This window comes from Hordeum vulgare, chromosome 3H (assembly GCF_904849725.1).
Source record: "Hordeum vulgare subsp. vulgare chromosome 3H, MorexV3_pseudomolecules_assembly, whole genome shotgun sequence".
NCBI classification, from domain to species: Eukaryota; Viridiplantae; Streptophyta; class Magnoliopsida; order Poales; family Poaceae; genus Hordeum; species Hordeum vulgare.
Window position 1 is genome coordinate 617,216,030 of NC_058520.1, and position 23,346 is coordinate 617,239,375.

Here is a 23,346-nt window from a genome sequence, read left to right on the forward strand (position 1 = left end):
CCACTCAAACATCTGCAAAATTGACAAAATCTGTTAATGTCCATGAAGTAGAGAAAGAAAGAACAGGGTGCAGAGCAGGCGAGTGAAGATTGGGGATATGATGAAATTCAACAGCACACACCTTTTCATCGTTTGGAGCAAAAGAATTCAGATACGGATTCTTCCGCAACAAACATGATCGATAGCACCAGTTCTCACTGAAAGCTTTGTACATTGAAATGTCAAACCAGGGTGATCATTGAACTCCTAGATCATTTGATAACTGCAATATTCCGCGCATTTGAAGGTATGGGTTCTCCAGAAGTTTTTCATTGTTACACTGGATTCAACGCAAATAAATGTCAGTACCAACTTAATCTAGAGACCGGATGCATGTGTGGAAAGAAATTTAATGTGAGACATGTACTGCCTGAATGTGTTAGCAGGAACTAATCTGATAAAAGGTACTCCCTCTGTCCCATAATATAAGATGTTTTTTGACACTACAGTGTCAAAAATGTCTTATATTACGGGACAGAGGGAGTACATGAGAACAATATTCCTGTGATATTTCAAATCTCAGACCAACAAGATGAGATAGGAAAAGTGCATCAACCTGTTGAGCTTTTGAAATGAGGCTTTGAAGCATCCTTTGGTAAGCATCTGGTTCCTCTGTCATCATCCGCTGTACAACCAAAAACTTTATTAGGGCCAAGTGCAACAGGCATGTCAGTGAGCAGTCAACATACTGTGACAAGCATACCTTCAAGAGAAAGGCAGCAGAATAATATGCCACCCTTGAGTCTGTATCGTCTAGAAGGCCCCTGTTGGTGTCGAGTGGAGAAGGGACAAACATCAAGTATTAGCTATATACACCAACTTCAAACAAAGAAGATATGCAGCTTACAAAAGATTACCTGAAGAACGCATTGCCTTCTACTTCTGAAAGTGCTTCTGGATCAGCTGTGCATTTACCAATCAAAAGCAAAAGAAGCGCTGCTCTAATATCTGATGTAGCACCAGGGATATTGCCTCTTCCTGTGCTACCAACAGCAATACCCAATGCAATATCATCACTGGCAGCACCTTCAAGTTGCATCAATGGCCAGAAAAATAATGAAGTTGGTACAAGGGCTACGAGCTGCATCGGAGCAATCGCAAGACCTTTCAGAAGTAGTGCTGCCATTGATGTTTCACAGAGCAGAGCGGATTGAGTGGATTGATTCATGCTTGTATCTTGCAATGTCTCATTCCTGCAGAGGCTCTTTGTTCCTACAATTTTGTGTGATGCAAGGGTTTCCAAAGTGCACTCGATGTTCTTAGTTGTGCAACCAAAAAGTTGACCAAGGGATTGAAGACCGCCCAGTTGCATCACATTTGTGGATGGAAGCCTCAGACATAATTGTGAAAACAACATGTCACACATCTATATGAGGAAACTTCGAATTAGAGGATAAATCATATAACTTAAGAATACTAATGGTTGATTTAGACAAGCATTAAACAGGAGATCTACGAGGTAATCAACTATGTTTAGAAATTAATTCGCTGCAGATCATTTATAATCTGCATTCAGGAACTATCTATTACCTTCAGAAATTACATTTTGTAAATAGTTCATTGTCAGTATTAACTTTTAAGAAAGCAACTTTAATATTCAAAGATAGTGCTAGCTTGCAGTGCAAAGGCGAAATGCCTGCATTTGGGTGAAAGAAAATCACCTTTAAGATGTTGATATGGTCTGTCTCATTATTTTGAACCACGAGTAGCAAAGCAGTACTCATAATATCTATAACCGCAAAAGCTTTGTCCAGACGGTTTTTGCTATGATAAGCAACTGAGTGCTCCTGCATGTCACTGTCATCCAATAATAATTTGCAGCGCATCAGAAATTTCTCTAAAACATATAGAAATCCCCATCTGATGTAGTTGTGTTTTGATTTCAGAAGCCCGCATAGCAAACAAACGGGCAGTGAAACTTCTGGACACGAGGTGTCGTGGCTTCCAGCATCTTTAATTTCCTCCTGGAGGTTTTGGATTTTAGACCAAACAGAGCCATCTGTTTCTTCACTGACTTCCGAGAGGAGCAATTCAACTAACCAAATATATCCATGGTGCCTGTATGATGAAATTTGTGAGTGAAGAAGCGAGTGCAAAGTAGCCCAGCAAAGCCTTGCCCTAGATGCAACGTCGCCATCTTCAGATCCATCTTTGATGCTGCTGAAACACTTCAAGGATTTTGTTACTTGGATCATATAAGCAAACTCGTTGTCAATCCTTGAAAATGTGCTCACAGTTCCATCAAGCTTCCTGATGACCTTGTCCAGAAGCTACAAATATTGAGATTTTGATCAGGACCAATACAGTAAATGGTATTTCAAAAATAAAATTCAGAATTATGTACTTCTTTATAAGGGAGAATCTTGACATATATTGCAGAGTGTTTCACCATCAAACAAAATCAGACAAATAAACGTGAATAGGAGCATGTTGCAGGGAACTCCGCCTATTTTTTCTCAACATAGCCGGTCCCAAGCCCGGGTAAAGGAGGAGGGTTGTGATAGGCTTGGCGAGCCAACATCAAAACTCAGCCACTCTTATGGAGATGAAACCCAAAAGATTTTCATTGGGGCATAACCATCTCAGCGACGCGCCACATCGGAACCCGGGTGTGGTGGAAAATGGGCAAGGGCCGGGCCGTCAACCCCAGGTGGCGCGCCGTATCGTGATCTGGATACGGTCGCAAGTGAGCAAGGATCGGGTCATCGCATCCTTAGTGGCGCGCTACATCGGCGTCCGGGTGTAGTGGAAAATGAGCAAGGGTCTTCGCATTTGACTCGACGAGTGCGAAGGGTAAGGAAGCTAGCCGAGCCTAGGAGGATTCGCTTAGGTAGCTGGAACGTAGGGTCCCTGACAGGTAAGCTTCGGGAGGTAGTTGATACAACGGTGAGGAGAGGCGTTGATATCCTTTGCGTCCAAGAGACCAAATGGAGGGGACAGAAGGCAAAGGAGGTGGAGGGTACCGGCTTCAAGCTGTGGTACACGGGGACGGTTGCAAACAGAAATGGAGTAGGCAACTTGATCAGCAAGAGCCTCAAGTATGGAGTGGTAGACGTCAAGAGACGTGGGACCGGATTATCCTGGTCAAGCTGGTAGTTGGGGACTTAGTTCTCAATGTTATCAATGCGTATGCCCCGCAAGTAGGCCACAATGAGAACACCAAGAGGGAGTTCTGAGAAGGCTTGGAGGACATGGTTAGGAGTGTACCGATTGGCGAGAGACTCTTCATAGGAGGAGACCTCAATGGCCACGTGGGCACATCTAACACAAGTTTTGAAGGGGTGCATGGGGGATTTAGCTATGGCATCAAGAATCAAGGAGGACGTCTTAAGCTTTGCGCTAGCCTACAACATGATCATAGCTAACACCCTCTTTAAGAAAAGAGAATCACATCTGGTGACTTAAAGTAGTGGGCAACACTCTAGCCAGATTGATTTCATCCTCTCGAGAAGAGAAGACAGGCGTGCATGCCTAGACTGTAAGATGATACCTGGAGAGAGTGTTGCCACTCAGCATAAGCTTGTGGTTGCTAACTTCCGCTTTCGGATTCGTGTCCAGCGAGACAAGCGTGCCAAAGCCGCAAGAACGAAGTGGTGGAAGCTCAAGGGGGAGGTAGCTCAGGCGTTTAAGGAGAGGGTCATTAAGGAGGGCCCTTGGGAGGAAGGAGGTGATGTAGACAACATGTGGATGAAGATGGCGACTTGCATTCGTAAGGTGGCCTCAGAGGAGTTTGGAGTGTCCAAGGGAAGTAGAAGAGAAGCTAAAGATACCTGATGGTGGAACGATGATGTCCAGAAGACAATTAAGGAGAAGAAAGATTGTTTTAGACGCACATATCTAGATAGGAGTGTAGACAACATAGAGAAGTACAAGATGGCAAAGAAGGTCGCAAAGCAAGTTGTGAGTGAAGCAAGGGGTCGGTCGTATGAGGACCTCTACCAACGGTTTGATACGAAGGAAGGCGAAAGGGACATCTATAAGATGGCCAAGATCCGAGAGAGGAAGACGAGGGATGTTGACCAAATCAAGTGCATCAAGCACGGAGCAGAGCAACTCCTGGTGTAGAACAAGGAGATTAAGCATAGATGGCGGGAGTACATTGACAAGTTGTTCAATGGGGAGAGTGAGAGCGCTACCATTGATCTGGACGACTCCTTTGATGATACTAGCAGGCGTTTTGTGCGGCGAATCCAAGAGTCGGAGGTCAAGGAGGCTTTAAAGAGGATGAAAGGAGGCAAGGCGATGGGCCCTGATTGTATCCCCACTGAGGTGTGGAGAGGCCTCCGAGACATAGCGACAGTATGGCTAACCAAACTTTTCAACCTCATTTTTCGAGCAAACAAGATGCCAGAAGAATGGAGACGGAGTATATTAGTACCAATCTTCAAGAACAAGGGGGGTGTTCAAGAGTTGTACTAATTATCGTGGAATTAAATTGATGAGCCATACAATGAAGCTATGGGAGAGAGCCATTGAGCACTGCTTAAGAAGAATGACAAGCGTGACCAAAAATCAGTTTGGTTTCATGCCTGGGAGGTCGGCCATGGAAGCCATTTTCTTGATACGACAACTTATGGAGAGATATAGGGAGCAAAAGAAGGACTTGCATATGGTGTTCATTGACTTGGAGAAGGCCTATGATAAGATACCGCGGAATGTTATGTGGTGGGCCTTGGAGAAACACAAAGTCCCAACAAAGTATATTACCCTCATCAAGGACATGTACAATAATGTTGTGACAAGTGTTCGAACAAATGATGGCGACACTGATGACTTCCCGATTAAGATAGGACTGCATCAGGGGTCAGCTTTAAGCCCTTATCTTTTTGCCTTGGTGATGGATGAGGTCACAAGGGATATACAAGGAGATATCCCATGGTGTATGCTCTTTGTGGACGATGTGGTGCTAGTCGATGATAGTCGGACGGGGGTCAACAGGAAGTTGGAGGTATGGAGGCAAACCTTGGAATCGAAAGGTTTTAGACTTAGTAGGACTAAGACCGAGTACATGAGGTGTGCTTTCACTACTAATAAGCACGAGGAGGAGGGGGGTGTTAGCCTTGATGTGCGCTTTCAGCACTACTAAGCACGAGGAGGAGGGGGATGTTAGCCTTGATGGGCAGGTGGTACCTCAGAAGGACACCTTTCGTTATTTGGGGTCAATGTTGCAGAAGGATGGGGATAACGATGAAGATGTGAACCATCGAATTAAAGTCGGATGGATGAAGTGGCGCCAAGCTTCTGGCATTCTCTGTGATAAGAGGGTGCCACAAAAGCTAAAAGGCAAGTTCTATAGGACAACGGTTCGACCCGCAATGTTGTATGGCGTTGAGTGTTGGCCGACTAAAAGGCGACATGTGCAACAGCTAGGTGTAGCGGAGATGCGCATGTTGAGATGGATGTGTGGCCACACAAGGACCGAATCCGGAATGATGATATACGAGATAGAGTTGGGGTAGCGCCAATTGAAGAGAAGCTTGTCCAACATCGTCTAAGATGGTTTTGGCATATTCAGCGCAGGCCTCCAGAAGCCCCAGTGCATAGCGGACGGCTAAAGCATGCTGATAATGTCACGAGAGGTCGGGGTAGACCGAACTTGACATGGGAAGAGTCCGTAAAGAGAGACCTAAAGGATTGGAGCATCACCAAAGAACTAGACATGGACAGGGGTGCGTGGAAGCTTGCTATCCATGTGCCAGAACCATGAGTTGGTCACGGGATCTTATGGGTTTCACCTCTAGCCAACCCCAACTTGTTTGGGACTAAAGGCTTTGTTGTTGTTGTTGTTGTAGGACTATGTTGCAGGACCCAACGATTATAATTAAGAAAAGAAATGTGGATTCTTGGTCATGACTACTCCCTACTTATGTGAACGTGTGCAGACCATCACATAACATAGACACTAGAGTTGATTGTAGGGGCCCTCAATGTTGTGGATACAACTTACTTTGCGAACTTCGAACATGACGTTTTACATGCGTAGAGCAATTTAACAAATCATCAACAACTGTACTAAGTACTAACTACTGGCTTAGTCTCTAACACTGTCTACTCTCATGTAAAAAAACATTGTCGACTCTTAGCATTGTAAGAAGACTAGAAGAAATAGCGGTCCTTGTTGGGAAGACTAGGGGGAAGGAGATGTTACCACGTTTAATTGCTCGTATTCTGCTGATTGTGATAATGCCGCAGATATAGCTTTTGTCAGCATATCCCCAACACCTTCAACACCATGCTTGACAGATATATAGAAGGCCTCCGGAGCATCAGCAGATGCAAGAAGGGAAGCAAGGGGTTGAGCATCATCATAAGTATATGTTGAAAGACCACCAGCCAAGCATGTTTCGTTTATTTGATGCACTACATAGTCAAAAAGAACAAAAAACAAATCTCGCTTCTCTTCCTTCGAGTTGGCTCGTGAATACTGTAAATGGAAAGGTAACTTTGATTAAGACAAAGAAAAAAATACTCTTTCTTCGAATTGGCTCGTGAATACTGTAAATGAAAAGGTAACTTTGATTAAGACAAAGGAAAAATACCATCATGAATAGTAGAAACAGAAATGGATTAGGTTGCATGATAATAATTCTGATTTTAAGGACCATCAGTTATCTCATGAAATTTGTAGGTTTGAGATAGTATAGTAGTGACCATTGGTGCAGATTTTATGGATCTATGATTGACCGAACTTTTCTCTCAAGTAAATGACACAGCACCTCACCAGTTTTTCTTGGTTACCATCTTGCCAACCACACATGGGACACTAGGCGCAGTAAAAACAGTTTTAAGCATAAGAAGTCCTATTTATGTTCAGATATATTCCTGGCGTTCAGTGTGAACCTACGAGGAAAGAAAATTCCGCATATGATTACAGTTGCCATTCGCCACTCAGTACCAACTAGCCAGTCCCCTTCATTCCAGACGATATTGACCAGTATTTACAATTTTGAGACCAAATGAATTGGTGACTTTGATATCCAAAGGTATTCAATGGAATGGGATATTCCAGCCAGTATCAGAATCGAATAGGTAAGATTAACTTCAGATGGAAAGAACCAACATAACTAAAGCACTGGTGGGTTTACTTGCCTACGGAGCAGGTGTTTATTCGATTATCTTCTGGCGTATTATTGTTTACTTGTACTTTGTGCAGAACTGAGATACTACGATAATAATATATTGCAGTCGAATAGACATAAAGCTCAGTTGTAAACAGACATCAATAGCCATGCATGAAACAGCATAGTTCTATCTAAACATAAGAGTGACACTAACCTCAAGACAGATATAGTCAACTCCACCAAGAAGATCTATCCGCTCAGGAACAAAATGTGTATCAAGTGCACCACTCCCATCTGGTACTTGGTACAGCATATTTGTCAGCATGCAAATGAGCTTGCTGTGCACTACTTTTGCCCACGAGTGTTCCACACTAATCTCAAGAAGAGTCTTAACAACCTGTTCAGGATTTAAAAAATGCACACTTGGTTCTCAAACCCTTCTTTGACAGCAAGAAATAGCACAATTTACATAAATTGCTGTAAACTACTGCTTCCGTTTCAAAATATAAGATGTTTTGGCAGTTTGAATTGAACTGCCAAAACGTCTTATATTTAGGAACCGAGGGTGTAGTAAACAGACTATATGCTACTCCCTCCGACCAAAATAAGTTGAACTAGAACCACAACATTTATTTTGGATCGGGGTGATACATTTTTGGAAACTTATGACAGATGAAGGTCAAACAGGCTCATACATCAAATATATGAGAAAAATGCATGACCACATACATAAAAGAAGAAGTCCAAGTGCATTTCATAGCCTGCTATCAAAGGAAAATCTTGTGCTGGAATAGCATTCCACACCAACCCATACATTCCGAACACATCAACACCAGTAATAATATACTCAAACCCATAGATTCAATTAGTTTCAGTACCGCTGCTATTGGTTATTTTTATTTTCCACCTTCCATTTGTCAATACAAAATATCAATAAAAATATGCACATCTTGCCATGTAAGCAGAAATCCATACTACATGCTCAACTGATGCTCCCTCCGTTCCTAAATACAAGTCTTCTTAGAGATTCCACTAGGGACTACATACGGAGCAAAATGAGTGAATCTACACTCTAAAATATGTCTATATACATCCGTATGTAGTCTTCTAGTAGAACTTCTAAAAAGACTTATATTTAGGGACGGAGGGAGTATATGTTTAGCATTAATGGGACATAAAGGTTTACAGTTTCAACTACAACTCCAATCTTCTACTCCCTCCGTTCCTAAATATAAGTCTTTTAAGAGGTTTCACTAGAGGGACTACATACGAATGTATATAGACATACTTTAGAGTATATATTCATTCATTTTGCTCCGTATGTATCCCTTTAGTAAAATCTCTAAAAAGACTTATATTTAGGAACGGAGGGAGTATATATGCATGGCTAGCCCTCACTAATCTATTTCTCTCAACATGCAAGCATGCCACCTCAGCATGCACCATGCATTGGAAAAGACCCGCCACAAGATGCAATCATGCATAGAAAAAACCCACCTCAACATGCAAATATGCATGCAAATGTCCATGCTATTATGCTATTGTATTTTAAAAATATTTTACAAATATACAATAATCAAACACAATAAGTCATACTTCCTCCATCCAGAAATACTTGGCGGAGAAATGGATAAAAATGGATGTATCTAAAACTAAAACACATCTAGATACATCCATTCCTCGGACAAGTAATTCTGGACGGAGGGAGTATGTATTTACAGTTTTAGTTCTCATATTATTACTCCAAATATTCATGTCCCGTATAATCAAATATCACTGAAATATATTGCAAAACATTCCCACAACAACGTGCCGGGTATCATCTAGTTTGAAGTGAAATGTTCGACACTGTTAGTCCAAAGGCACGCAAATAACAAAAACTGACAAAATGTTACAAATAGGGTCCAAGCACACAACTCAAAGAATGAATACATGAAAAAACATGTGTTTCCTTACCCTTATGTCCAAACCTCCAAGTCTGCTCCTGATGATTTTTCCTCCATCACAAACAAAGTAAATTAGACAACTTAAAGCTGATGCCCACACGATTTCCTGCCGCTCCTCCATCTACGAAACAAAAAGTAACAAATAAAGCTATTGTATGTACCAGCCTAGCATAAAATGGAGCAATCTACATGGTGTAGTGTAAACATGCTAGCACGTACACATAGATGAATATAATGTACACTCCCTTGGGCTTAAGAGGAGAGTCAATATGACTACCAAAATGCATAGAAGTTCAATATTCTAAAAGTAACAACCACCTGAACCAAGAGAAGAAGAACTTCAAATAGTATTTTGAGAAGCCATGACTCAAACTGATCAATAGCAGGACTAATCCTTTGCTCTTCTTCAGGTTCCGCTGGCCTCTGTTCATCCATATTGGGTCCGTACTCATTGTTCAGATAAGAGCTGCTTGTAGTTTCACCTTTTTCAATAAGTGGTGCATCTTCAACTATCATAGGCTCCAGCAGGTGTGCATGAATCCCAAGGTTTAGAATCAGATCGAAAGCCTTTGTTCTGGCAGGTGATTTCTGAGAGCTTAACATGCCCTGAAACATAAATAAATGTTAGAAATATTTCACATGATCTGTTTTGGGATACAGTTGTGCACAGTATAACACCTCAAGCATATAAAGTGTCAGAGGAGCGGCAGCTTCAGAGTCCATCATATACCTGAACCAAAGAAAAGAAACAAAATTATCAAAACCCTAAATGAGTGTAGTTCTATGGTTGCAAAGGTAGCTTTAACACCAAGCCTAAATAAATGTAGCTCTATGACATTCTGAGATAAATATTTGCTCACATCTTGCAACCATTATTCTTTGATGCATGCATTCGTTACTCATACTACTAATTTGACAACAGAAATATAGCAAACATGGAAATCTTTAGCACATGTCATGCGTGCATCAGCCTAGAAGTACATTTATAGAAGCAAAGCGTACAGCCTGCTGACAACCCAACTAAAACAGAGACTTATACAAGAAAAAAGTAGCATAACAATACGCAGTTCAGATCAATGATCACATAGATATTCATGTAGTAAAAATACTTTGCATTAGATTAGAGCATATGTTTTGCACTTGAAATGCATCCATGGTAAAGAAAATATACTGTCGGTTAACAATAAGTTGTTCAGGCCTGATATCAGCAGTAATATTAGGTATAAAAGTACAAGAATCATGCTGTCACCATAATAGCAATAATCGAGCCAGCAGTAGCAAAAAACTAGATATGCAAACACGATGTGTGAACTGGAGGTAAAAAGAATGAAAAGATAAAGGTGTGACGTCATATACATGTCAATAACAAGTTTAATGAGGACACTAAATGCCACATCCGCTGAAGGTTGCCGATTCTGGGTGGTCAATCTTGAAGGAGCATTCAATTGATTTGCATTTGAAGTTGTTTCTGAACAAACTTCAGCTATGACTTCAGAAATTTCAGCAGGATTCAATCGTAAGGGTTGCTGCTCACTGTTGAAAGAGGGTACCACAAAGAGCAACAGATGCATGTGAGCACATTGTTAGGCATGATGCAACACATTCAAAAGACATGTGAAATTCAAGCTGAAACACAGTATTCTTGAGCTATATGGTCTACACAGGAGTATTATAGCTATGATATAGTACTATAAATAAGCAAATGTTTAACATAGAGGCAAATGAGAGTTATCTGACAAAATACAACTTGGAATCTCTACATGGTTTTGTTAATTAAGTAAAGATTTTAGTTAGCATCCCAAAATTGTATGTCTCGCTATTTCCATCTTGTTTTTCTACAGTATGCACATGGAGGTAGAAACTTCAGACGCAATCAACCTACGGTATTTCTATTACATTGATGCAACAGCGACCTTATAAAAGTACGCATACACTTCAACATATACATTCCTATACAAAATACTATGCTAAAGCATACACAGAGTAAATAAAACTAGAAGGGAATACCTGTAGTGCCTATACTGAAAAAGGGGGCGTGCTCGAGGCTGGAATGTGTTTGCAGGTACATTCACCCTGCAGAAAAAGTAAGCGTTGCCACACTTAATACCATCTTGACTAATTATTGATATCAATAATTTAAACAAAAAAATCTACAAGTAAATATGATTCAACTACTGGCTTTGCGATAATGAGTTGGTTCGTAATGAAGTATAAAATGTCAGCACAGATACAGAAAGCTGTTTCTCAAAATACCCAGCTCAGCGAAACTGGAAAGGAAATGGGGCAGGGAGAGAAGGAGAATGTGTTTTACGTGAAATACTAAAAGGATGCATGAAAGGAAATATATGGTTTCACCACAATGTAGCACTGATATGAATGATAACCTAAAGAAGAAGAAAAGGCCTACCAAACTTGGCTCGGTCCCGATTTCATGCGTTTTGAGGCAGTTATTGCTTTCAGATGACCCTGCGATGACGCAAAAGTGCTAGCTGTCGAAGTTGAAGGTTGCAACAAATCAATATCAGGAAATTCCTGGATAACAGAATATTTCCATTGTTGATCATTAATCTTTGCCTCCATATCCCCTACTAGAAGAGCTGCAGCACCAACTTCAAGAAAACCATGTGTATGAAAATCTTGAAGGCCTGCAAGATCGTTGCTGGTGATAAATGAAACAAACAATGCAGTTAGTGTTTGCACGACCATCAGCATTATACTTTTAAACACCATTCATTACGGCTAGAATGACTGGGATGCTCCAGTGTGACAAAAAGCAGGTACATAACACATTGTGTCTTGTACTGACAAGACATTCAGGTCTACCAAAGCAAACTGACAGTAAAAAATAAGCACAAGAGAAATACCTTTCCTTGGCAGAACTTGATGTTTGACGTTCACCGTATATATGCCATCGCCAATTTAGAATGTCGAAGGATATATACTTGATATCATATCCATGCTCTCCACCATCGACCTTTTCACTTGCTGATGATGTTAAATCGGGTGCAGTTTGCAATTCCTTTGATTCAAGATGTTCTCTGTTGGTAACAGCTTCTGGATTCAACTGTAAGGACCTATTCAAAAATGATGAAAGTGAAGGAAGCGACTGTTTTGTAGAGGTTGATGCCAGAGACTGAGTAATTGGTTGGAATGATAACTTCCTTGGAATATGCCTGGCAACTAATGAGCGAACATAGTTTAAAGATTTCACAAGAGATGCTGAAGCAAAGTTCGATATTGGTGGGGCAGCAAGAGAGGAATTTGGCAAAGCTGCAGATGATCCAATGTTCTGGCCAAATGATGATGCTCTGTGACCTGCCACTGGGTCATACTTTGCCATGGTATTTGCACAAAAGATGTCGATTTGACGTAGCGTTTGCATCCTTGGAATATACCTTACCATGCAAAGTTGTACAGTGTATTAGTGTAAGTGCAAGCAAGTTTCAAGAATAAGCATGAGACGCTGACAATTGACACTCAGCTTACCGGATAAGATATCTCTTTAATAATGCCACGCATCTTGGGACAACTGCTGGGCTGGTTGAAAAGATTGTCCACGTTAGGAAACATAATATTCAATTTTGAGGGGCATTATTTTCTTATAGATACAGCGGCTCAAAAAATCGAAATGCGGCAAGGAAATTGTGAAGAATTTCAAGTATTCCAGATCCTTATCGTTACTTGATTAATTATTGTATGCCGTACAGAAACAAGCTAAGGAGTTGTAGCTTATGAGACAGGAGCTAGATAAGTTCGTCAAGAAAAACATAAGACACACGAGCACATTATGCTGAATCTTTACCCCTTGTAATGTGGAATGGGGAAAGAGCTAGAAAAGGCGAAATGAAAGCCAAAAGCATACCTCCGATCCCTTTCTGCAAGAGCATGGTCAATCAGGACATTATAAGCCATATCGATGGTTGATGGATTAGCTATATAATCCTGCCAGCATAAGATCACTCATCAGGAAATGGCATATATGTGCACAAGTTGATAACAGAGTTAAAAAAAAAAAACTCATGCTGCATTACAAAACTTTGTTTGCCATCAATAGCCCAACATACCAACAGTGGTAACAGAGAAAGCAGATAACCAAAATATGCTGGCCAGTGATGAACCATGATGGATATACCAAATAATTTAACAAACAAAGCAAATAACCAAACAGTCAAAAGGATTCAACAATTTTCTATATTTTTTACCTGCCAAAAAACTCCACATTAGATTATGTGCATGCAATTATATATAGCAACTGACAGATAACATGTCCGAATATAACATTCATGTATCTTGCAAGTCATAATGTGCAAAAAAACAGTAATCAGGTTTTGTCTTTGGCAAACACCTTGAACGTATGTCATATAGGGGAGCTTGTAAACAGACCAAGCCAGTGTGTTTATGTTTCATGTGCAAAAGGCAACACCGGCGCCCTTCCATTTTGAACGGTGGTCGGTGGTCTTAGGCGACACGTGTTCCGTTCATTAATCATGAAACAATACAAAACCAGGATATGATCTCATAAAACCATTACAAACTACGCGGTTATGTCATTCGTGGACATGAATCGTTTCTCGGCGTCATTTGAAATAAGTGGGCGGCACATTCCAATTCCAATCAACACTACAGGCACCAATTTTGTATGTCATTCAATGCATCGCGGCATGCAGAATTATCATGACATACAAGGTGACAAGCAAACCAAATATAAGCTGCTGGTTTCTCTGCAACTGTGTCTTAGAACAGCAGGTCGTGCCGAACGCGTCATTACCGAATCCCATTCGCAAGAGAGAAAGCAGAGAAGCTAAATATGGTGGGCAGTGATGAATCATGACGGATATACGCAACAATTAACAAATCAAGCAATCAAAGAGCAAATGCAACAGATGGTCAAAAGGAGAAAGAACTTCATATTAGATGATGTGCTTTTAATTGTATATACGAACTGACAGATAACATGTCAGAATATAATACTATTCACATAGATTGCAAGTCATAATTTGTCAAAACAGTAATTATTGCCTCATTGGCAAACACCTTGAAAATGTGTCATATAGGGGGTCTCGTAAACAGACCTAGTCAACGTGGTTGTACTTTAAACGCAAGGCGGAAGCGCCCTTTAATTCCAAACAGTGGTCGGTGGCCAAGCGACACGTGTTCTACTCATTAATTGCAACGATACATACCAGAATATGATCAAATACTATCATGACAAACTACGCGGTGACGTCATTCATGGACATGAATCGTTTCTCAGCGTCACTGGAAATAAGCTGGTGGCGCATTCCAATTAATACTATAAGCGCCAACTTTATGCATCATTCAATGCATTGCGCAACGCCAGTGGTGTCGCTACATACAAGACGACAACCGAACCAAATACAAGCTGATGCTTCCTCTGCAACTGGACTGGGGTTCAGAGCAGCAGCCAGCGCCCATTGTGCACGCCATTACCAAATCTAGGCATTCGCAAGTTGCTTAGCGCGAACGTGGACATGAGTCGTTCCTAACAAGCGGGTGGCACGTTTCAATTAAAACTACAGGCCCAAATTTTGCGCATCGTTTTGCATGCATTGCGCAAAGCTAGTCATAGCGCGGCATACAAGACGACAATCGAACTAAATATGAGCTCCTGGCTACTCTGGAACCGGGGGTTCAGAGCAGCAAGCAGTGCCGAGTGAGCGCGCCATTACCTAATCTGGCCACAGGCGAGTAGCTTGGCGCTTGAGCGGCAAATCGACGTGGTTCCTTGCTACAAGCACAAGCACGCGAAGGACCGACTAGTGCGCACATGTAGGGCAAGCGACCGAGGAGGCGCTGAGAGACTTATGATGAAGGGGGACGGATCGAGCGGAGGGACTGACCCGGAGGGTGCGGGAGGCCTCGGCGGCGGCGGAGGCGGCGGCGGCGGCGGGGCCGTGGGTGTGCGGCGCGGGCGGGGAGAGGCAGTCGGCGACGGCGCGGCGGAGCGGCTCGGGCGGCTTCCGCGCGGGCGACGCGGCGGAGGCCCCGGAGAAGGAGGGCGCGGCGGACATGGCCCGCGGCGGGGGCATCCCCACGGCCGCCGCCGCGGCCACGCGCCCGCTCCCGGCCGCCCGCTTGGACGGCGCGTCGTGGAGCCGCATCCCGCGCGAGATCTCCCCGATGCGCGCGCGCGGGGGGGCTGGAGAGGCGAGCTAACCCTAGGCGCTCGCGGTCGTCGGCAGCATCCGGCGGGCTCGGTTCCCTCCGCCGGTGAGGGGATTGGAATCGCGAGGTCTGGTTGGGGGTTCAGTTTCAGTCTGGAGTCTGGTCTGGTCTCAAGAGGAAGACGAAGAGGAAGACGACGACCCTCAACCTGATGGGACCAGGCTAGCTGGCACCAACACAACACTCACTTGTACTCCATACTGTACAACTAATGAATGAAAGAAATGTTTGCACTATCTATTACTCCCCTTTTCTAAATATAATTCTTTCTAGATATTCAACTAATAAAGTACATACGGATGTATATAAACATATTTTAGAATATAGATTCATTCATTTTGTTCCGTATGTAGACACCTAGTGAAACATCTTAAAACACTTATATTTAGATACGGAGGGAGTACTTATCTCTGTATCAGTTGGCTATCTAGATACAGGGGACTATTTTTTCCAATTTTCAGTTAGTCAAGCAATATAAATTTTTATTTACATCACGAGTACCTCGATAATTCATTTTACACATTTCCGTTGTCTCAATTTATTTTCTAATTCGGTGGACGAACTAAAATGCCATTTTTTTTCCTCTAGCATGTATGGGGAAAATCTAGATGCCGTCTTCGATTTCTTATTCGTTTTCGTGTGCGTTTCCGACTGGTTTTCTGCTTGGGCTTTTGGAGGAAGAGAAACCTTGTTCATGTGCGGCAACGGATCCGCGTGACCCTCCACCTCTCGAGCTTGGTCGAGGAACATTGTCCTGATGAAACATCGTCTAGCAACATGGTACACTAGCATACATGGCGCGGCCCATGGTTATCTTTTCCGTGAATGCGTAAAGTTTGCGTAGCATTCTATGTGTTTCATTGATACGAGGAATTTGAACAAGTACAATGAAATGGTACAACACGTGATACATACACTAGAAGGCGTACCAAAGCAGAAGGCTAGAGGGGTGTTGAGCCTGAAAAGATAGAGGTCCATGTCTCAAGCAATAGATAAACCATTTTATTAGCGCTGCTTTGGCCCACAAGTACCCTTCATCTTGGCTTCCTGCAGCAGTCGCTAGATGGATGGTCATTTAGTATCCAAAAAATGCAAGCACTACCGTAGCACGAGATGAACCACGTCGTGAGCATAAATGATGGAGGAGAGGGTCCGATGATAGATTTGTGGGGCACTGGAGCACAGATCTTCCCACTAATCAAAGAAGCGTAACACCGAGCCTGGTAACGATGTCGTTTATCGGCACCAAGATAGCACCTCGTGTCACACTTGCTGAGAAAAAGAGTAATCAGCAAGTAAAGTGTTGTAGATCTTCAGGAACTTAGTCACACAAGATGTATCGATCGTAAAAAACTTGTTCTGGACGTCAAACTAGCCGTGGTTATATGTCTTTTGCCAAAGGGAATACCCCCCCCTCATCCTGACTGATAGTACCAAAGACATCGAGGAGAGAGGGAAAATAAAAGAAATTGCAAGATATTCATCTCCTTGCATAATGAAAAGGAATTGTAGAAAACGGCTTATGATTTTGCGATGCAAAATCATGATGACCCCTCTCACGCGGCAGATGCATACGTGCAGACATCCAAAACAATAAGCTACGGCCTATCCACGTAGGCAGGGTGGCACTGTGCAGCCGTGTGTTTCGCTGACCTGTGGGCCTGGTTAGAAAAAGACAGAAGAGCTCGCTGGACCACGCTTTAACCCTCCCGGCGCACGCAACCTCTCCTTCCCCCTGCTCGAATCCTCGTTCCTCTCTGCCGCCGCCTCTCGCTCCTCTCTTGAGCCCTTACCCTCGACCCGCAAAGCGTCATGGCCGTTGCCGGGATAGGGCCGGGTAGTGTAGGCGAGGAAGAGAGGGTTGGCTGCGTTTGGCGTCCCTGAAGTATCAGGGGAGGGCGGGACGCCGGGCGAGGGTGGCGTGGAGTTCCGTGGCCATGGTGGTGGGAGGGGTGGCTCCTTGTTCTCGTGCAACCACAATATCCGACGGCATCCCACGGTGCTCCGTCGGCCTGGGCTGCCCCGCAAGGTTCTTCTCCGGCGACAACGTGATAGAGTTCGGCTGTAACAAGGTCCTCTCACGCCCCTCTTCTTCTCCCATTGGTTCGATTAGATCTGGATGCTGCCTTATTGTTTCTCACGCTGGTTCAGCTGTCAACAACAGTTGGAAAGTTGATGCTTGCCCAAGCCCTATGTATTAGTCGATGCGGCATGATTTGCGCACTTCTCGGGCTCTATTCAGATGAGCTTCATATTTGTGGCGATCCAGCCGTTGTCCCTATTATTCAACGAGCTACTGATGATGTGGTTACAGTAATTTTACCAAAACTCACGATAAATCCTGATGATGTGGTGACCACCTATTGATTTTCCCCCATATGGAAAGTGAATTTAATAATTTGTAAAGAAGAGTAAGACAATGCACCTACTCAATATAGTTAGGATTAAACCGTAGTAAATACCATGCCACATATTTCCAAATTGTCTCCCAGTTCAAGCAGACACTGATTTTCTAAACTGATCATATACTCGAGATTCCAACTGCGGTGCGCATGTAGGATTCCAAACCATAGTATTACTTCCCTACACATGTGATGCTCCAGAATCCAAACCGTAGTATCACTCCCATACACATGAGATGCTTCCGATTCAGCTGGTTCATTCAAATTGGTGTCTTTCCAGATCCCAACTGCGCATGTGGGATGGTTGTCCTCGGCCAGAGCTGGCATCCTCAACGGGCGATTTGCTCCCGGACGTGGTCGTCGTCGGCAGCATCCGGCGGGCTCGGCTCCCTCCGCCGGTGAGGGGATTCCAATCGCGAGGTCTGGTTGGGGGTTCAGTCTGGAGTCTGGTGTCTGGCCCACTGTCAGGTCTGAAGAGGAAGTCGACGACCCTCAATCTGATGGCAGGCTAGCTGGCACCAACACAACACTCACTTGTGCTGTACCATTAATGAATGAAAGAAGGGAAAATTTAAGTAACGACGCCGTACCTCTTCCTTCCCATACGGCGGGCGCGATGCGATCCGAGCAGGCATCGTACGCCCTGTGTTAGCATGCAGTGCGACGGAGTCTTTTAATGTTGAATTTTCAAAAAGTTTTATCTCGGAATAAGTCGAGCCTGCAGTTGAGACTAGTCGTGGCTCGAGTTGCTAGTTTGTTCTACTTCAATGGTAATTATTTTTGAATTTTTATTTGTTTGTAAAGAAACATGGCAAATTTTTAGTAATGCGTATAATTTGTTTCGAATGAATCCTTGAAAAAAAAAGAGCTAGCAGCAAACAAATCATGAGGCGCACCTATGCAAAGAGTCCGCTGGATAAGTATTTGTGTTCGTTTCGTGCTAATTTTTTTCAAATAATGTACTCCTTCCGTTCCTAAATATAAGACATTTTAAGGATTACACTATAGACTAGATACGAAGCAAAATAAATGAATCTACAACCTAAAATATGACTACATACATCCGTATGTAGTTCATAGTGGAATCTCTAGAAAGTCTTATATTTAAGAATGGAGGGAGTATTTTTTATTCTTTTCAAAAAATAATGCTTAAATTTGATTATTTTTTTTAAATATACCTGCCTCGGCTTAGTCGTGGCCGACAGGGACTAATTGGCCTAGCCAAGACCAATTAGTCCCACTCGGCCTTGGCTAGGCCGATAGGCCTATCAACCTGCATATGGGTGCATGACAGGGACTAATCGGCTTTGGCTAGGTCAATTAGTTTCTGTCGGCCTAGCCAAAATCAATAAGTCCCTGACAGGACTAATTGGTCTTGACTAAGCCAATAGATGCATGGGATTATTTTTTTTCAACCTTAGCTATTATTTTTTTTTAGCTCGTTTCGTATCGTAGTTGGAGTGACGTTGCTTTTCCTGTGACTTGGAAGGCATGGCACGGACGTGCACAGGGCAAGCCAAGTTCAATCCGGGCCGCCGATTCCTCATCGAGTAGGTCGACCAATCGATCCATGGCATCGTCGAGTCCGCCATGGTCTGACCTCCCACGTGACATCATAGGCCTCGTCATCGACCGCCTCCCGTAAGTCGTCGCCGCAGCTCCTGGTCGGCGGCGTGTTCTTGGATGCTACGATCGCTCCTAGCTAGACAGCTTTCCGGTGGCAGACTCCGACGACCGCGCTCACTTCCGCACAGCATATCGTTCCTGGAGCACTATCGCCCTGTGAGCGATATCACTTCTTGATTCCACATGGTAATATAAATGGGAAATGTTTCTGTACGACACGCCGGCCGAGTGATTTGGCCGGTTACATGTTGGGCGTTGGATTAAACACGATTTAACCAATCATTTGTTTTTTCTGCCACATATTTTTCTCATCTGAACCTTATCTCTTCCGCAGTGCTCCGCCTCGGCTTCTCCGCCATAGCCTTAGCAGCTTCGAGCAGTCCTTCCTTCGCACCTTGCGCCGCACCTCCTCCATGGGACGCTGCTCCCATGGATCGTCACCCCGAGGCACTGCTACGACATGGCGCCATGGCCTTTGAGCTCATAGGTCAAGGCCGCCACGGCTTACGAGCTCGGGGCGAACAGAGACGGAGGACAGCTACGAGCTGCTGTGGGTGCCATGGCCTATAAGCTTGGGGTGGACGACGACATGGATGACTATGAGCTGCTATTGACGACATCGTCGAGCATTTTGCTACGGGGAGAATCTCATCGGAGCTGGGAGCACAACCGACACCTCCCATGTTACAACCGGTGTTCCAAAAAGCTGCCACAGGCACCGCAAGAAGCTGCAACCAACGACGTCAAATGCTGGAACCGACCAGCATCATAGCAAAAAGCTACAACCGGCTTTCAAAAAAGCTTCAACCGGCGTCCCAAAAAGCTTCAACGATGACGACAAATGCCAGGGCTGGTTACTGTTAATACCAAAAATGATGCAACCGCATTGCAAAAAGTTACAACCGGCATCGCAAAAAGCTTCAACCAGCAATGAAGGAAATCATGGCCGAACGTTGATGAAAGCTGCAAGCGACCAAAAAAAAGCTTCAACGACGAACGAGGGAGCTTCATCCACGATCAGGAGATGCTACAACCATGGTTGGCATTACTGGAGCGGTTGCGGAGATGCTTCAATCATGGATGGTCTTTGCTGGATGTCCAGCGTTGCAGGAGGGAGAAAGGAAGGAGGAAGACGCTGGGAAGAGGGACGGCGTGCAGCAACAGTGAGCCAACGAGCGGCGCGACGGGAGCTGCAAGTGGGAGGTCATGCGGGGGCGACTAGCAAGCAGGCGCCGTGTGAGAAGAAGAAGACGCCTTGCAAAATTAATCGTACGGTTACGGACGTTCGGATCGTGCGGCTGCCAGACGGCCGGCAAAAAGTTTTGGACCAGCGTGTCGGCACAGAGTACTCGTCAATATAAATTGATTCACAAGGAAACTAATGCAAGGCCACACAATAGGTATGTTGCAAGAACTGTGTACGACTTGAGCTTTGATAACAAGTAGCAAAGGTGTACCACGTCACATATTACGGGTGCGCAATTACGAGGTAGTTAAGATATTTTCTCTGAGAGGTTTGTTTAAATATGTACGAAATCAATACCAAAGAATATCATTCCTTTTAATGCAAGGTAGACTCCTGCTTTTCGTTATCATTTCCCCTTCTTATCTCTGTTATTTCTTTCAATGATTTTCTACAAAACCATTTTAATTGCTTCACCTTTTATTGACTTGTCAAATAAAAATATGTTTTCTATGGTAAACCAATAAATTCTTAAAATTGCATTAATATGGAAGCATAAATCACAGTCTAGCATACTAGAATATTGCAAACTTAACGTAACTCAGATGGTTAGATTTCTTGTTGTGGAACGAACCCACCAAGGCTCAAGTCCCTTTTGTGGTCGCATTTTCTTGAATTTATTTCAGGTTTTTCGATAATGTGCGTTTGGTGGGAGAAGAAGTTTATGTCGACTACAAAGGCGTCCATGGCGACTATACGCTGGCTCAATTTCTTAAAGGTGTCCACATAGATAGGTTATGCGTGTCTGCGTTCATAGCGGTGAGTGTATGTGCTTAAGTATGAGCGTATGCATTTGTACCATGTTAAAAATACATACTAGAATATTTATATTCTGTTGTAACGCACCGATAGTTACCTAGTTAAGACAAAATGAAAGTGTCATTTTTGTTATAAGCAAAAGGAAGAGTAAATAAAGAATGCATATAATCCCAATATCAGGCGCGCATCATAAATGAAAAAAAAGGTAAGTCATCATGCATGGATATAGAAGAAAAAACAAAGAAATGGCTCAAATTAGGGACAAAAGACAGTATTATCAGTAAAGGTATGGCACATCCATAAATCTATTATAGTTTCCTCACATAAAAATCATGTTATGACTAGTTTTTATTTGTTTATGCGTGCAGTTCCATGGAAGAAGCAGGGGGACACTCGGGGTGACAGGTGGGGCATTTGTTCCTGCACTCATCCTCCGAACTGAAGCACTTTTTGTCCGGCAGAATGTCACAGCAGAAGCAGGTTTTCCAAAGGCCATCAGCATGACTACATCCCGCCTTGATGCAGAATTTTATGGAAAGCTTGCTCTCGTCTAGTGACGATGTCGTGTTGACCATAGTAGCTGCTCCGGCGGCACGATCCTCTAGGTAGGAGCTCCTTGTTCCAGCATCAAAACGACCTGTTAATTTGCATCAAATATCACATATGTGTATACATACTTCCATGGCTGAGAACTGCCCCTCCGTTCCATAATATAAGACCCTTTTGTAAACTATCATGTTGATGTATATGCTGCTTACACTGTGCTGTGACTGCAAGGTATCCGATGAACAGGAGGATTGCCACCGCGTAAACCAAGCCGCCGCCTCTCATGTTGGGTATTTGTTTACGGCCGCCGGGGCGCCAAGTGACCTAGCAAGATGAGAGTTGGACTGCGAGCGAGTTAATGGCAGCGGTGTAGCCTCGTGCTTGAATATATATAGATATCAGGATCGATTGTGAGATGCATAGCGATAGCATGGTAATTAATATTTTAGTTTTTTTTTTGGCAGTGGAGCAGGGTAATTGATATGTAGATCATATTAGTTTCACGACAACGAAATAAATTTGAGATCGATCGCACAATCAGCATATCTCTACTACTAAAAATGAGTTCGTAGCCATTTCGTTCATTTTGCACGCAACCATTAATGTCCAAAAAATATCTCAGTTATCTTTTGCTTAATCTTTGCCTCGCGCCCACAGCCTAATGGAATTAATTGTCTAATTAATTACACATGTTATTTAGCTGGACATTAATTTATGAAAAAGATTACAGTGCATTGTACGAGAAGATCACGTTAATTATGAAAAGTATATATTTTAAATGAAAGGGTCACATTATTTATGAAAAGGATCATGAAACATGGAAGAATTACATTAATTATGAAAAGTATCTTTCTTTAAAGGAAGAATCACATTAATTATGAAAAGTATTATTCTTTAAACGGACGCATCACATTTACTATGACGTTAATTATGAAAATTATCATCGAGCGTTGAATGAAAGAATCAATAAAATATTATAGCCTCTATTGCAAGAGCAATGCTACATCTACGTAAAGATTACGTACATTTACGGGCTAGTTTGACTTCGCAATGTTTGATTGTGTTTAGAATCAAAAGTGATTCGGTACATGCATATGCGATTACAGGTTGCCTTTTATACTATGTAGAGAGACATGGCGCTTTGGACAAGCGTCGGTTCGAGAAGGGATGCATCCGTGCGGGAGGCAACCACACGGCGGTTGGGAAAGGGGAGATTCCCCCTAATTACATTTGTTAATTAGTCTTAACACCCCCCCTAATCTACGCTTGACCATGTAGAATCATCTCACCATTGTGAGGGTAGTGCTATCATCTCAAAAGGGCTCTCTTCTAAAAAGTTCTTCGTGAAAATTTGATGAGAACCTGAAACATAAACTCACAAAAGGTAGCATAATGTGATCCCATTAAACAAGGATATCTCAAGAAGAGACTTCCCCTGATGCCTACAAGTCTCTAAGTAGTCGCATACCAATTCCATGAAAATATTTCTGGAATGTTGAATTTGGTAGAGACTTAGTAAATAGATAAGCAAGGCTGTC

At 43.1% G+C, this 23,346-nt stretch overlaps 3 protein-coding genes across 6 annotated transcripts; 1 reads left to right on the top strand and 2 right to left on the bottom strand.

The window, feature by feature from the left end:
* Positions 1–976: 976 nt before the first annotated feature.
* LOC123445714 lies at positions 977–14,969 on the bottom strand. Its single transcript, XM_045122740.1, is given in 15 exon segments — positions 977–1,115; positions 1,118–1,405; positions 1,701–2,309; positions 6,188–6,463; positions 7,315–7,497; positions 9,057–9,167; positions 9,365–9,652; positions 9,725–9,776; positions 10,403–10,579; positions 11,054–11,119; positions 11,454–11,705; positions 11,911–12,441; positions 12,533–12,583; positions 12,909–12,988; positions 14,908–14,969. Coding segments are annotated over 14 exon segments (2,982 nt in total). The 5' UTR covers positions 12,959–12,988; positions 14,908–14,969; the 3' UTR covers positions 977–1,067.
* A 1,962-nt stretch (positions 14,970–16,931) lies between these two features.
* Positions 16,932–21,895, top strand: LOC123445715. Of its 4 annotated transcripts, none has more exons than XR_006631144.1 (3): positions 16,932–17,304; positions 19,124–20,660; positions 21,130–21,895. XR_006631144.1 is itself a non-coding variant. In XM_045122741.1 (2 exons), the coding sequence occupies exons 1-2, from the start codon at positions 17,170–17,172 to the stop codon at positions 18,284–18,286; spliced, it is 507 nt and encodes a 168-aa protein (XP_044978676.1). In that variant the 5' UTR covers positions 16,932–17,169; the 3' UTR covers positions 18,287–18,641. The 4 variants fall into 4 exon arrangements, 1 of the variants encoding a protein (XP_044978676.1); XR_006631145.1 differs by lacking the exon at positions 21,130–21,895 and having other exon boundaries at positions 19,124–19,446; positions 19,595–21,123; XM_045122741.1 differs by lacking the exons at positions 19,124–20,660; positions 21,130–21,895 and adding an exon at positions 17,915–18,641.
* On the bottom strand, positions 21,518–22,177 carry LOC123445716. Its single transcript, XM_045122742.1, has 2 exons — positions 22,021–22,177; positions 21,518–21,899 (listed from the first exon to the last, which is right to left on the bottom strand). The coding sequence occupies exons 1-2, from the start codon at positions 22,091–22,093 to the stop codon at positions 21,619–21,621; spliced, it is 354 nt and encodes a 117-aa protein (XP_044978677.1). The 5' UTR covers positions 22,094–22,177; the 3' UTR covers positions 21,518–21,618.
* Positions 22,178–23,346: the final 1,169 nt, after the last annotated feature.